At 42.8% G+C, this 15147-nt stretch overlaps 1 protein-coding gene and 1 pseudogene across 1 annotated transcript; both read left to right on the top strand.

Annotated features, from left to right (window-relative positions):
• Positions 1–7926, top strand: LOC115193668 (kinesin-like protein KIF11-B). Its single transcript, XM_029752541.1, has 23 exons — positions 1–148; positions 382–490; positions 664–796; positions 905–1002; positions 1141–1219; positions 1327–1512; positions 1660–1784; positions 1896–1986; positions 2118–2360; positions 2456–2551; positions 2669–2757; positions 2878–2965; positions 3079–3267; positions 3403–3610; positions 3708–3880; positions 4003–4128; positions 4226–4384; positions 4939–5078; positions 5211–5490; positions 5702–5918; positions 6022–6182; positions 6383–6487; positions 6590–7926. Exons 2-23 carry the CDS (start codon positions 414–416, stop codon positions 6698–6700), a joined length of 3174 nt encoding a protein of 1057 aa, XP_029608401.1. The 5' UTR covers positions 1–148; positions 382–413; the 3' UTR covers positions 6701–7926.
• Positions 7927–8343: 417 nt separating this feature from the next.
• Positions 8344–14223, top strand: LOC115193669 (solute carrier family 22 member 15-like; annotated as a pseudogene).
• The last annotated feature ends 924 nt before the right edge of the window (positions 14224–15147 follow it).

Genomic DNA, 15147 nt, shown 5'->3' with positions numbered 1-15147 from the left:
GCTTAAACCATTGGCTGTACATCTCGGATGAAGAACATTTAAAGTTGTGTTTGAAAAATTCCGCACGATAGAGCGCCAGTGGTGACGGAAGTCATATTTGTTCAAAAGTACCAACCTACAAGATAATTGTTCAAAAGAAACAATAGAGGTAAGAATTCATCACTTGTTAAGGACAATTTTGGGGCTCGTTTCCGCGAGCTTGCGTTTTTTTGTATGTCACAATATTTGCTAACGGTAGCTAACTTTCTAGGTAACGTAGGCAGTTATCTTGGTTAACGCTAGCTAGCTCACGTTAATGTTAGCTGACTAGTCAGAGTAGGGGTTATGTTAACTAGTTAATACATTTGTTTTTAAATGGGGGAAACTGTTTCTGTGTTACAGTTGACGTTTGCAGTATTGAGAGTTCTGCAAACATGTCTACGCACAACTCGTTCAGTGTCGCAAAAAAGGATGAGAAGGGGAGAAATATTCAAGTCGTTGTGAGATGCAGGTAAGCTAAACTTGACTTGTATGAAATCAGTGGGAGTTGGGACTAAAAGCAACTTGATCATAGCTAATTAACTTGCTAGTTAAATGGACAAGAACATCTGTGGTGGTATCACGGCAACAGTAGCTAGTTAGCCTAATGTTCTCTTGCTAACTTCTCTTCCCATGGCTCTTCAGACCCTTCAACAACGCGGAACGCAAGACTGCCGCCCATGGAGTCATTGATACAGTAGAAAATCGAAAAGAGATCAATGTGCGAACGGGAGGGATTGGCGACAAGGCAGCTAGGAAGACGTACACCTTTGATATGGTAACTAATGTAACGTTCTTTGTCTAAACTGGACTAACCACTATACTTGGTTTGCAAGGTCATTTGTTCCTAATGTGCAAATTACATGTTATCAAATCCTCGCCTCAGGTGTTTGGTCCATCTGCCAAGCAAATTGATGTCTACAAGAGTGTTGTCTGCCCTATTTTGGATGAAGTGATAGGTGGATACAATTGTACAGTTTTTGCGTAAGTACTACCAAAGCAGGGATTAAGTGGCATAACCACAAGGTTACATTTAGCCATTTGAAGCTGACACCGGCTACTGAATGTGGTTGTCAGTTTTATACATGATTTTTGACTAAACGGTTTCTTTCTGTCATTTAGGTATGGCCAAACAGGAACAGGAAAGACTTTTACAATGGAAGGAGAAAGATCTCCAAATGAAGAATTTACATGGGAAGAGGTATAACATAGCTTGTATCAGAGCTGTCAATTAACTTAAAAAATATATATATATATATTTATTTATTTATTTTTTATTTTTTTCAATATTTGAATGGACTCTTTCAGGATCCTCTTGCAGGTATCATTCCCCGGACACTTCATCAGATATTTGAGAAGCTGTCTGAAAGTGGGACAGAGTTTTCTGTCAAGGTTTCCTTGCTGGAGATCTACAATGAAGAGTTGTTTGACCTGCTGAGCCCTTTTCCTGACGTCACTGAACGTCTTCAGTTGTTTGATGATCCACGTAACAAGGTACTAACCAGTCTATTATGTACTTACCTAATGGGTTGAATCACACGTCTGTCAACACATCACTGCTGCCCCCAGGGTGATTTTCTTAATCTAATGGTCATATTAAAACCTGCTTTTTGAAGGTTAAATATAATTTCTGTCCTTCAGAGGGGTGTTATCATCAAGGGCCTGGAAGAAATCACAGTACACAACAAAAATGAGGTTTACCAGATTTTGGAGCGTGGATCTGCCAAGAGGAAAACTGCCTCCACTCTCATGAATGCATATTCCAGGTAAACCTGCATGTCTGACCAAATAAACTTGTCTCATACTAAAGCACAGGGTGTAAATGTTTGAATAGTTGAGTGTTAGTTTGTATTTATCTGCCCCTTTTCCTTTTTCAGCCGCTCTCACTCAGTGTTCTCCGTCACGATTCATATGAAGGAGATAACTGTTGATGGAGAGGAACTGGTCAAGATTGGAAAACTGAACTTGGTATGGTTAACTGGTATTGTCATACATGCTCTACCAGTGACATACAAAGATGGATAGCACATTTGACCTGTATGTGCACCTGCTTGTGTTGCACATCAGGAATTCTAGCTAACGTGACCCTCACCTTGTAGGTTGACCTTGCTGGCAGTGAGAACATCGGCCGCTCCGGGGCTGTGGACAAGCGGGCGCGTGAAGCTGGCAACATCAACCAATCTCTGCTGACGCTGGGCAGGGTGATCACGGCACTGGTGGAGAAGAGGCCCCATGTGCCCTACAGGGAGTCCAAACTCACCCGCATCCTCCAGGACTCACTGGGAGGCCGCACTAAGACTTCCATCATTGCCACAGTTTCACCAGCCTCCATCAACTTGGAGGTGTGTTTGTCTGGCTTTATTGTCTCTTGGCACCAATGTATAGATTGATACCTAATTTTATCAATACTCAACTTTTTGTTTCATGAAATCCCCAGGAAACTCTGAGCACACTGGATTATGCCAACAGGGCCAAGAACATCATGAACAAGCCTGAGGTGAACCAGAAGTTGACAAAGAGAACTCTTATCAAGGTATATAAGCACTGAACAAAACCTCTTAATTTGAGTATGCATGCTCTGTTTACTTTATGCATGTGTATTTTATTTGTGGTAAAAGATCTGGACTGAAATATTGAATTTCATCATCAGGAATACACAGAGGAAATTGAGCGTCTAAAACGGGATTTGGCTGCCACTCGTGACAAGAATGGAGTGTATCTGTCATCTGAGAACTATGAGTAAATGACCATTGTACAAAACACAAATGTTGTGTGTGAATCAAATGTTTATTTCTAAAGTCTGAATCCCTTCAAAAGGAGAAAGTATATAGGAGGTTAACATTTCATTTATCCCCTTAGGAGCATGGCAGCTGCGATATCTTCCCAAGAGGAGCATATAACTGAATACACAGAGAAGATTGCTGCAGTGGAGGAGGAACTGAAGAGCGTAAGCTTATTTCGAAAGTACTCTCATATTTTACTTCCTGTTTTTGGATGAGCAGCACCATGGTTACCGGCTCCACTTGACTCATCAAACATGTAACTGTCCCTCCTCCCCAGGTTACAGAGCTGTTTGAGGATCGCAAGGAGAAGCTGGACAAGTGCACCAATGACCTAGAGGAGAAGAACCAGAAGCTGCAGGAGACTCACAGGGACCTGCAGAAGACCAAGCAGAAGCTCATTGAGGAGGAGTTTATAGTGACTGAGCTGGCCACCACCGAGGAGAAACTGTACACCACTGCAGACAAGGTTAGGGTGACATCATTATGACCAGTTAGGACAATGTATAAGGGCGTCTACTAAATGACAAAAATTACACTTGAGAATGTACAGGATATTCAAATAACTGATTTAGTCTAAAGTTATGAGTTAATCTTTTCCCAGTTGCTGACAACTGTTGACGCGAGCACCAAAGATGTGTCTGGCCTGCATGCCAAGCTGGAGAGGAAGAAGAAGGTTGAGGAGCACAACTCTGAGATCCAGATGAGTTTCGCAGGCTGCATGGATGCTATGTTCAGCCAGATGCAGAATTCTGTAGAAGACCATCACAGCAAGCACCAGGGCATGCTGGACTCCTACAAAACCTCAGTTGGTGAGCAGCTTGAAATGGTTCAGTACTTTGAGTGATGTGAGCGCATCATAGACTTTGATATCCAATTGAGTCTTTTACCCCCCCCCTTCTCCCTCAGAGGGTCTTCTCACTGTCAACGACAAAGCTTTCATAGGAGCCATGGCTACTGTTGCCACGTCCTTCTGCAGCATCAAAGACCTGGTTGCTGATGGCATGACCAAGTGTCAGGCTAAGATGATGGCGCAGGAGACGCTGTGTGTGGAGGCTAAAAACAGTCTGCACCAGCTTTTGGTAAGGACAGAAATGAAGCCGTCTATTGTCTTCTATCTCTGTTCTTATCTTTTCAAAAAAAATTTGGTGCACGAATCTGTATGAATAGAGGTTTCATGATAAATGCAATCCTGGGTTAACAGGAGGAGCATAAGCTGGAGCTTGAGGAGGTCCTGGTGGCCCAGGTGTTGCCTAGTCTGAGTGCTATCATGGCCATGAACGACAGCCTGAGGAAGACACTGGAGACCCACCATGCCCTGGCAGCTAAGGTAAAGGAAGCTGGCTGAAATAATGCACAATACTGTTCTCAAAATACTTTTGAGTATACATGATGGACAACTTCGTGAATGCATTCCTTTTCCCCAGATGGAGTGCATAAAGGTGGAGACGGCGTCTTTCTTCAGTGGCCATGCCCAGGACCTGGCTACCCTGAGGGAGACTGCAACAGAAGGTCTCGGTTCCCTAAAGACTGAGCACGACAAGCTGAAGGAACAGATCAGCAGAGCAGACAAGGAGCACCAGACGGTACGGCCTGGGATCTGCTTGGAGTTGTGTAGTCTAAAGCAGGGGTGTCAAACCTACGGCTTGTAGGCCATGGGAAAATTTAGATATACTTTAAAATGACTAAAACGTAATTGAAACTGTCAAAATAATGGACCTACGTTCAGTTTCTTCAGTGTCAAGTTCGCTAATCATCACAAATGAAACCTAGACGGCGAGGGAGCATGATATTACAAAAACGATGGACTATTGTTTTGGGCAAATGTTGACGGCAGTGTTTCAATGTGGCCCCTGGGACAAAATTTGTCTGATACCCCTGGTTTAAAGTATTCTCTTATCACCCTCTTACACATCTTGTTTTTTTCCAGATCATTGCAAAGTAATACTACACTTTGAAATGTACAATAGTGTTGCTCTTGCAGTGGTGTCTACTCTGCTTTGATGCCATGGAGCCAGGCCCTGTTCATCATCCAAATGTTGATGAAAACCCCTGTCATTCTCACTATCAAGGCTGTATGGTCAACAAGTGTCCTTTTCTATCTGACCTTGTGACATCCCTTCTGTTTCTGATCGTACAGGGTATGACTCAGGTGATCCAGTGTCTGCAGAACCAGCTCAACCTCCTGTCCATGGAGACCCAGAATAACTATGCCGGCCTGATGAATGCCTCCGATGCCCTGCAGGTCCCTGTTCAGTCCCTTCAGCAGACCCTTCAAACGTAAGTGCAACTGGGCGGTCTTAACTGGGCCATTGACATGTCTAATGATTTCTGTCCATAGTGTGGGCTTTGTTCATTTGAATCTGCATATTTTTCACCTGATATGTTTGCCACTTTGCTGCCCTTCTCCAGGAGATGCAGTGTGTCTGAGAACCAGACCGCCACCCAAAAGGAGCGTCTAGAGTCCACCACTGCCAGCTTGATCTCTGTGGTCCAACAGACTGCCCAGGAGGCCAAGCGCACAGTGGACGAGTGCTCCGGCTACTGCAGCCACCTGCACAGCTCTCTGACCCAGCTGGGTGAGAAGAGTCTGCAGTGGTGTGCCTCTACCAAAGATGGCATTGACTCCCAGGCCCAGGTTCAGCTCACCCTGATCAGAGACCAGACTGCCTCCGCTCAGACCCTGCTAACGGTAAACTATACTCTTGGATAGATTGTTGTGCAGTTTTACCTCAAACGGGTACTTGTTGGTGTATGAAATGGAGCACTAATTTTTATTTTAGTGTTTGACAGTTTCTGGTTTTGCAAAATTGGTTAGCTTTGAAATCCCTGCGCAGCTTCTTACATGTCTGTAATCATTATGACTGAAATCCTGACTGGTGTTTCTCTGTGGTGTGATTCAGAGAGTGGAGCAGAGCTGTGAAGAGAGGGTCCAGGAGGTGAGTGGGCAGCTGAAGCAGCAGGGGATGGTGGAGGGTTTGGGGGCCATGAAGGCGCAGACGTCACTGGACCAGAACACCCTGGAACACCACCAGACGGAACTCAAGGCCCACTTGGAGGATGGCCTGGCCCGTGTCCACAGCTTCCTCAGCGAGGAGCTCCTACAGGATGTCCCAACTGGTGAGCCTGACACGGATGTAATGTTAATCTGGCTTTTTTCTTTTCTACATATTCTTTGTCCGAGTCACTGACCTGTCATGTTTCCTTCAATTTATTTTGGTAGGCGCAACTCCTCGGAGGAGGGACTTTGTGTACCCACGTCTCCTGGCCAAGTCGAGGAGCAGAGCAGAACTGCTGGAGAACCTCCGCCACAAGCAGGAGGAGCTGCAGATGGCCCTGTTCCAGTGTGACGCAGTGGAGGAGGAGGAGAAGCAGGTTGATCAGGTACACTTCGGAAAATTAGAGCCCCGTATTTCCTGGTTGGGTCATGTGGGTTTGGGGCTGTATGGCAGATCACATTGACATGATTACATGAAGTCAACTGTACAGACTTTATGAACTTTGACTGTTCAGCATGTATGACATGTAATGACAATGAAAAGGGTGACGTACAGAGTAGCTTTAATCTATGACTGTTCCCATAGGACTCTCTGGAGGATGAGGTGAGCGGCTATGACTACGTCACTGAGCCGCCTTACATAGACGAAAACCTCATGTGCTACGAGAAAGCAAGAGTGCCGTTCTTCAAGGTAAGATTACTTTGGTGTTTCTCTGTTTGCTTAAGTACTGTCATCTCCCAGTCCCAGCTACAGATGGCATTGTTTGATTGTAATGTTTTTCTTTCCTTTCAGCAAAAGAAGGCCGGCAAGAAGGAAAAATCTGTTAATCGTTCCAAGATGGCAGAAAATGATACTCAGGCAACGCCGGTCAGGTCAAAATTACCACTCAGGTGTCAGAACTAGTAGAACTTGACCGACCTTTACATTTCTTAACAATTTTGTTAATCTTTTACCTAGGTCGTCCCACCAATTAGGGGCTTTTTTTTTTTTTTTTTTTTTGAGTTGTGTAACTTGGTAGGAACTTTATTTCACAATTTTACCATTCTCTCAAAGAACACATTCAACTTAATTAAAACACTTTTTCCAATCTCATCTTAAATTGTGCATGAATCCTGTTGTGACAGGGTGAATGGAACCTTATGTGCAAGAGTGAGTGGCAATTGAATGCAATTTTCAACATTTCTAGCCCCTCTATGGGTTTCACGGTTAATGTTATGCTCCATCTGCGCCGTTTTCCACCACAAAACATCAGACAATGGCCAACAAGAGTAGAACCAGCTCACCTGCTTTTACTCCATGATGTGACCATGTTCAGTGTTTATTTAGAATCTTTTTTTAGGCTGCAATATGGACCTGACCAAATTCCTATAGAAATGTTATAGGTCTGTTATTCAAAATGAAAGCAAGTCAAAAGTGCTAGATCTATTCTATGCTCCCTGTTAAGTTTTGGTTTTGTACACCAGATTCAAACTGAAAATGCTATATTTTGGGTTATTGAAATATTTCACAGCGGTTTAGATGGTACAATGATTCTCTACACATTGCTTGTTTTGTCGCAAACTAAGAATTTTAGCAACCAGGAAATGGCAGATTTCGGCATACTGCACCTTTTTATAAAGGAATAGTTTCGCCATAAGTAAAACAAGTGGTTCACGTAACAGGGTTGACCTCAAAATGTGACTTTTTTATACTTTAATGTATAAGTAATCACATTCAGAAATGACTTTCAAAGCAACAAATAGGGCTTTCTAAAGGTGGTAAACATGAGATGTTGGTTAAAATTCCTTTGCATACTCTGACTTCTAGGGAGATGTCAAAATGCTGATTATTGGCACTTTAGCAAGTCCTTATTCATATAAAATCTTCTGTGTTCTATATTAAAGACATTTCTTTCTAAAATAACATGCTTCTAAAATTCAGGATTTGTGCACAATTTCTACTTAAATATCAAAGTGATGTAAAGTTATTTTGTGGAACGACCCTTTTCTGTCATTTTACTATTCTTTCTGTTCTCTTGGTGTAATGTTCTGTTTTATTTTGCTTTTATAAAACAATTGACAAATGAATGAGCTAAAAAACTAACTTAATGTTATGTTTTGTACATTAAACTATTAAACTGATATTTTTAATGTCGGTTTCCTCTGAAATGTACAACTTAAATGACCATTTAGTGGACTGCGCCACAAGTCCGTACTTAAATGCAATACTGGGAATTGTCATGAGCCTTTCTATAATGCAAATGAGTATGAGGTTCTGATTATTAGGGCTCAGTTTCATGGGCAGGATGTCTGGTTCTAGTAATGATGCAATCATTTGGATGAAAGGGGATTTAGTTTATAGGAGTGATTTCAGTTAAATGTACAAAAAGCTCAGTAACCTTGTTCAGTACTGACCATAGTGTGTATATACAGGTACTGACTTTCAATTTGTGAGTCCTAAACCCTGCCTCACTCCTACCAAGTCGCTCAAGGGGGTCCTCTGTTGGCACGACTTGCTAACTGTTTGAACACAGCACGTGTAACCAAAGGCATTACAGTATGAAGAAAGGCAGAAACTGATTCTCCAATAGAAATCCCCGATCACACTTATAGCTGTATGGCGACTTTGGTTAGCTACGCTCATGCGCAGATAGGTCATTGGTTCAACCTTCGATTTAAAGTTGTTTTGACAAATGAAAACGTGTCAGTTTGTCACTCACGAGGTTGGCGTGATAACATGTTCTATTACGTATTGGCTCGAATCTAGGTTGTGCCTTTAGAGTTCGAGAAAATCAGCAAATAAGGAAGAATGTTTCACTTCTCATTGACTATTCTAAACCCAAACACCGGCCAGGTCTGCTTCGTAAGCGTTCCCGGAAGTCTCAAGATGTTGCGCCTTTGGATTAGAAACTGGTATAACTACACCCAGATAGTAAATCGGACATTTTCTGAGTTTCCTAGTTCCGACTAATATAGCTACGTTTTTCAGACAAATGTTCTTTGATTGGGCGAGTTTGTTAAGCATCGTCTGTATAGGCGGAATTAGCATATTTTAGACAATGACTCTGTTGCTGGAGAGCTACCCTCCTGTACGTTTTCGCTACAACCCCAGTTGTAACTAACCTGATTTAGTTTATCAACCAGCTAATTATTAGCAGAATGTGTGTTAGATTAGGATTGGAATGAATATACAGAACGGTAGTTCTCCAGGAACAAGGTTGGAGAAACCTGTTTGAGACCATTCAATTTTGTCCTAAAGTTAAATCTCCAGCCCACCAGCATGCGCTGTTTTGGTTCCCCAGTCTCCTTGAACAATCAGTTTTCCTGGATAAATGCGATAGCAATCCACGTCTGCGAAAAGTTTGCCTAGTTCGACCCTCCGTCGGATCATATCAGTAGCAGATGGTGTTGGTTCTTGTGTTGCTACAGGTTTGTTTTATGAACGTCCCTTGCTTTGGAGGACATACGTCGCATTGGATAAAAGCATCTGCTAACTGGCATATATTATTACTAGCTATGTATGTATTATAACATGCCACCCTAACCCTATATATGACGCCGCGCCGTCATATAGAACAAGCCACCCCAGCTAGTTATTACCTTCACCTTGCTTTATAACTAGCTAGCTGTATTAGCTAGCAATCTTTATTTCCTTTGAACAATTTACATATACTAAGTAGGGAAAGCCAGATAGTAGTATATCCCTCGCTGCTAATGTTATTCTGCCAGAGATAATGAAATCACAGAAGCTTTGAAGTATATTCTTGAATCTTAGCTAACTAGTTATCTCTCCAGACATTTGCATAAGCATTAAAGCTACAGCAGTCTGCATTATTTCCCGCTGTTCAATGGCCATTTCAATGAATTATACTAATTCATTGTTGAAGAATATAACTCTCTTATCGTACCATAGCCCAATATGTACTCCTAAGGAACCTACCATTACTCCTTATGGCCCAAGGACCTTACAGTGCCTTCACTAACCCTATAACCACTAACCCTATAACGGTGTGTATCAGTTTAACCGTATGTATTATAAAAAAAAGATTTCTCGCTGATATGAAAGACAAGGTCTTTATGTTTCCAAAACCGCGCCGCAAGCGATGCATGTCAATGTTCAGACTGAGCGTATGGGGCTCTTAACAAAACTCCCCTGTACAGAAGACGCCTTTGTCCAATGACTCTTATGTGTGATGTAATGGAATTTCGAGTCATGACTCATGATCAAGGGCTAATCCTATCAAAACCCAAGCTCTAAGGTTATAGTTTATGTTTTTGTTGTCATCTTAAGTGTTTGTAAACAAACAATGTGTGCTGTGGATCTAAAATGTTTTTTAAAATCACCATGCCAAACTCAGTCTGTTCAGAGGATTTGAGCCCATTCCTTAGTTAACCCCACAAAGTGGCAGCTCAAGCTGTTGAATTGCTGAATATGTGAAAAGTAAATGCAAGCACCAGATAACTAAATACCAGTGATGGATAGATCACTTGGCTAGCTAGGCCTGTATTACTTGCTTGACACTCAGCTTGGTTTTGTTTTCCAGGTGTGTTTGGCATGCCAGTGTATGCTCATTGTTCGTGTTGGAGCTGTACCAGAATACCACATTGAACAAGGTGACCACACCAACCATGAGGAGCTCATCAAACACGTTACATTTAAAGAGGACGTCAACTCTATCGTGACGGAGGTGAGAGAGGCCACTGTTCATGATTCAATGGGAGCAAAACTGTGCTGTGGTTGAGAATATAGTGTCATTCACGCTTGTATGGAATTGAACATATTTCCAAATAATCTAGACGCTGGAAAATATATGAATGATATCTTCCTTTCTCTTAGTGGTTCCTTAAAAACCAACAGGCTTACAAGGTCACTTTGGCAGGCTCTCTGTTCTTCGCTGGGGTCTTGGTTGGTAATGTTTGTTTGGACCCCTCTCTGACAAGATTGGAAGGAAACCAGTCTTCCTGACAGGTGAGGAGAATGAAGCTCACAACTTTTCATATTATGATCATAATCCATATCCTATGAAGTAGTTGACAGGCTAATATGATGTAGTCTGCTTTTCAGCCCAGCTAATAGCAGTGTCACTAAAAATCTCAGAGATATGGTTAGGCCTCATCATTCATCATTTAAAAAAACAACAACTATTGGCCGTAGACTGCTAGTGCATTGATAATATGCTCTTCTACTGACTTTCTGTTTGATTGACCCACTGTTTTGATCTCGCTGTTTCTCTCTCTCTGCTGCTCTCTCGGCCTCTCTCTCTCCCAGCTCTGTTCTTCGATGTCTCGTTTGGTTATGCCACAGCCTTTGCTCCCAGCTATGAGGCGTTTGCGTTGTCCTGCCTGCTAATGGGTCAAATGAATGGGGGAATGTCCCTCGTCTGTTTCGTGCTTACCCAGGAGTATGTGGGCAAGGCCTACTGGGCCATGACAGGTACAAATAATCATCATGACACTGACAGATGTTTGTCAGACACAGCTACAGTAACTGAGGAGGGTGGGACTAGGATTCGACAAAGGGTCAATTGTAGTCAAGAAGAGTCAGTCGGAACAAAGTGAAATAAGATGGTGGTCTGGCACTATTGGAAAGTGTTTTGTCCCGACTATTTCAATTTAGTTTTTGGTGTTTGTGTTTTTCAGGGACCTTGACTAATATGACCTTTGCTGTGGGCATCGCCCTGTTTGGAGCACTGGGCTACTATGTCAGACCTTGGCGTAACTTGGCAACAGCAGCTAATTCTCCTGGCGTCCTGTTTTTTCTTCTTTGTGTGTAAGTCACTGTTAGGATGATTATTCTAATAAATCAATGGCATTAAAGGCTTGACTGACACCTTTCCCAATACATTTTGCCCCATATGTGAGACTGCAGTTTGCTGATGGAACAAATGGCAAGATGCCCTTTTCGTCACCTGTCTTTGTCTTGTTCCTGTTTTTTGGGCTGAGGCAGGAATCTCCCGGAGTCTCCCCGCTGGCTGTGTTCCCGTGGTTACACGGAGCAGGTGGAGAAGGTTCTACAGTACATGGCCGTGCGGAATGGGAACGGCAACACCACAGCCAAAGTGAAGCTCCGCAGGTGTCCTGGCTTCGTCAAGACGTAACCAGGGCAACGATGGCCCTGGTCTCGTCACCCACCTAGTGTTCCGCTGGAGGACCGTGGTGTCATGTATGTCTGGTGAGCATACAGACCATAACCTGAACCACTGGGAAACCACAAAGGGATTAACAACGCATGGACAGTGTCAACAGCTCAAGATGATGCTTTTCGGTTCAGTATACATTGTTTTAAAGACCTTTCACACCGAAGACGGCAAACATGAATGACCTTAGATTGACGCTGTCTCTGGATGTGCTCTAGGTATTCCTGCAGCCTGGTGTACTGTGGGCTGACCATGAACGCCAGTGAGGACGGTGGGAACCGCTACTTTAGTGTTGCCATGTATGGATTGGTGGAACTCCCGGCCTACCCTCTCTGTATCTATTTTATGAACAAGCAGTGGTAAGATTCTCACCACCTGTCGTGATATCCTATGAATTGAAGTGTGTCAGTGGTGCACTGAATAAATGTCTTGTTTTGTGGTTAAAAATAAAATAAGTTTAATTTTAATAGTTTCACAAGACTGTTATTCTCATCACACCTGTGCTAGACAGTTAGAATGTATGCTTGTTTTTAGGGCTGGGAGAAGGAAACATGGCTAGCTTTCTGGGGTTAGCTGGCTTGTCATGTCTATGCACCATGTTTCTCCCAGTAAATGCTGGTAAGGGCATCCCATCTACAGTCTATGACAGAATACATGATATACATTTTTATTCATAATGTGTTTTTTTTAAAGCTTTGTTACCCTGTCTTTATTATTTAGGGACTGTGTTCAATGCTACCTCTTTAGCTGTGTTAGGAAAGCTGTTGGTCAGTGCGTCAGTGTACATCTACACTACTGAACTGTAACCCACTGTTATAAGGTGAGTGCAGTGCAGACAGCCCACTAACAGATCCCACAAAATTACTTTTCTAAAGTACAGTAGAGGGCGCTGTTCTTCAATTCTGGCTTCAATGAGCTTCAGCATTTCAATTTAAGTTCTCACAATGCAATATGTTTTTGTACAGTATGTTGAAGAGGTGTTTAAGAAAACGTTCTGTGCTTTTTCTTGATGTCAGGAACGCTGGTCTTGGGGTCTGCTCAATGTCCTGCAGAGTCGGAGGGATCCTGGCCCCTTTCGTGCCCTCAACGGTACGTCGGCAGAACATCATTAATATCATGATGGACAAAGAAATCATCAGGATTGTAGTTTATCAAGTACAAGGACCACTTTGGGCTTTCTGTAAGTGTTCAAATTGTGGTAAATAGAAGTTTTGTTTTGCCTTCTGTCATATTGTATGGTATTCACTTGAGCCCCTGAAGCTTGTGCTGCTCTTGGTTTGCGGGCAGTAGATAGCCTAGCGGTTAAGAGCGTAGGGACAGTAACCGAAAGGTCTCCGGTTCGAATCCCCGAACCATATTGGTTTAGTTACGCCCTAGCCTCGGACGCCGGGCTTCTCACGTAGTTTGAAGACCTGGGGAAGTTCTCCTCAGGAAGAAGATAAAAAGGGGTGGAGTATGGCAGGGCTTGCCACTTATCAAAACCAATCACATATTTTGTATCGGTGGAGCTCCGAACAGGGTTTGTGTTTCTGAAATGTTTTCTGATTTTAAACAGGCTAGCAAGCATAAGATACAAAACTAATGTCGCAAAGACTACAAAAACGTTGTCTGACACGGTAGGAAAAGAGACACAGACAAAATCAAGAGAAAAACAAAGACGAAAAAAAAGGAAATGCCTCTCCTGAGGGGAAATGTAATTTCTACTCAGAGCCAATCAAATACAAGCGCTGAAAACAATACTGAAGTTCTCCAGAATTCCAATAGTCGAGACGGGACGAGAAGGATGGTCATGCATGACTAGTTACGCCCTATCCAAATGTACATTTACTAGGCTCTTAAAAAGGACAATGCTTAACATTCTGTATCTTGGGGGGTTGGTTTGTGTTCCCTTTTACAGACACTTGTGTTTGAAGAGGACCAATTGAAAACGAGCCACAAACTAAATCAGTGACTGACTATGAACGAGAGAACAATCTGACGAGAGGGACTATCGAAGCTTGTTCACACACGAGTGCTTTCTCACAACATATCAGATGTCCTCTTGTTTCCATGGTGAAGCAAGGACAGGGCTAGCTAAATGCCGTGATGGATGGTGGACTATTTTACAGGGAACAGCACACGTTTACAATGTTTTCATGTTATTTTGTTTCTGTGTGGGGGTTGTGTGATACGTTTTGTACTGTACAGTGAAATGTGAAGTGCCTTCTAAAATTGCTGTTTAGCAGTGAATACATCATGTCAAATAGGATTATAAAGCAACAATTAATCATGTGATATCAAATGGAAGAGAATTATAATTACTGTCAATGGTTCTCCGTTTCTAACTATTTGAAGCCTGTAGTTTAAATGGTTTGTTTCATGATGTTGGGCGATTAGGCCTGGCTCGCAGTCGGAGTTTCAATTCATCCCAAAGGTGTTCGATGGGGTTGAGGTCAGGGCTCTGTGCAGGTCAGTGAAGTTCTTCCACACCGATCTCGACAAACCATTTCAGTATGGACCTCGCTTTGTGCACAGGGAGCATTGTCATGCTGGAGCAGGAAAGGGCCTTCCCCAAACTGTTGCCACAAAGTGGGAAGCACAGAATCGTCTAGAATGTGATTGTATGTTGTAGCTGCTGCTATTTGCATTGAGAATATGTAGTAAGTGTGTATATATATTTTCACACAGGCATCCCAATTCTGGTCTTTTGACCAATCAGATCTTTTTCAGAGCTGATCTGATTGGTCAAAATACCAATTAGCGGGAAAAAAGATTGGAATTGGGCTGCCTGTCTAAACAGCAAAATTGTGACTGGTTTGTGCAGTATTCTAATTTGTACAGTATTCTAGTACCCCCCCACCCCCCACAGGTCATTGGTTTACGTTGTGCTCCAAGGTGATGCCAGAGCTATAATTGTGATTGTTAACATGACAGCAAGTAGTACTGTGGTGTGTAATACAGGTAACTGCCAAAATATAGGGAACACCAACATAAAGTGTCTTCATGGCACATGGGCCACCAAGATCCAGAACATCTTCAATACACCAGTACAAGTGTCTGGAACTCAATTGGAGGGATGCGACATCATTCTTACATGAGAAATTCTATCATTTAGTGGTTTGTTAATGATGGTGGAAAACGCTGTCACAGGCACCGCTCCAGAAACTCCCACAAGTGTTCAATTAGGATGGCATATGGTTTACATCGTTTTCATGCTCATCTGGCCACTCGCGCCCTGTGGATGGGGTCATTGCCA

Source organism: Salmo trutta, chromosome 5, assembly GCF_901001165.1.
Source record: "Salmo trutta chromosome 5, fSalTru1.1, whole genome shotgun sequence".
Taxonomy (NCBI): Eukaryota; Metazoa; Chordata; class Actinopteri; order Salmoniformes; family Salmonidae; genus Salmo; species Salmo trutta.
This window is presented reverse-complemented; position numbering and strand designations above follow the sequence as displayed.

Bases quoted from the DNA above. Each gene is read 5' to 3' on its own strand.
- LOC115193668 (XM_029752541.1), top strand. From the start codon at position 414: ATGTCTACGCACAACTCGTTCAGTGTCGCAAAAAAGGATGAGAAGGGG. The intron at 3,611-3,707 runs GTGAGCAGCTTG...CTTCTCCCTCAG, and splicing joins CTCCTACAAAACCTCAGTTG to AGGGTCTTCTCACTGTCAAC. The intron at 5,491-5,701 runs GTAAACTATACT...GGTGTGATTCAG, and splicing joins CCGCTCAGACCCTGCTAACG to AGAGTGGAGCAGAGCTGTGA.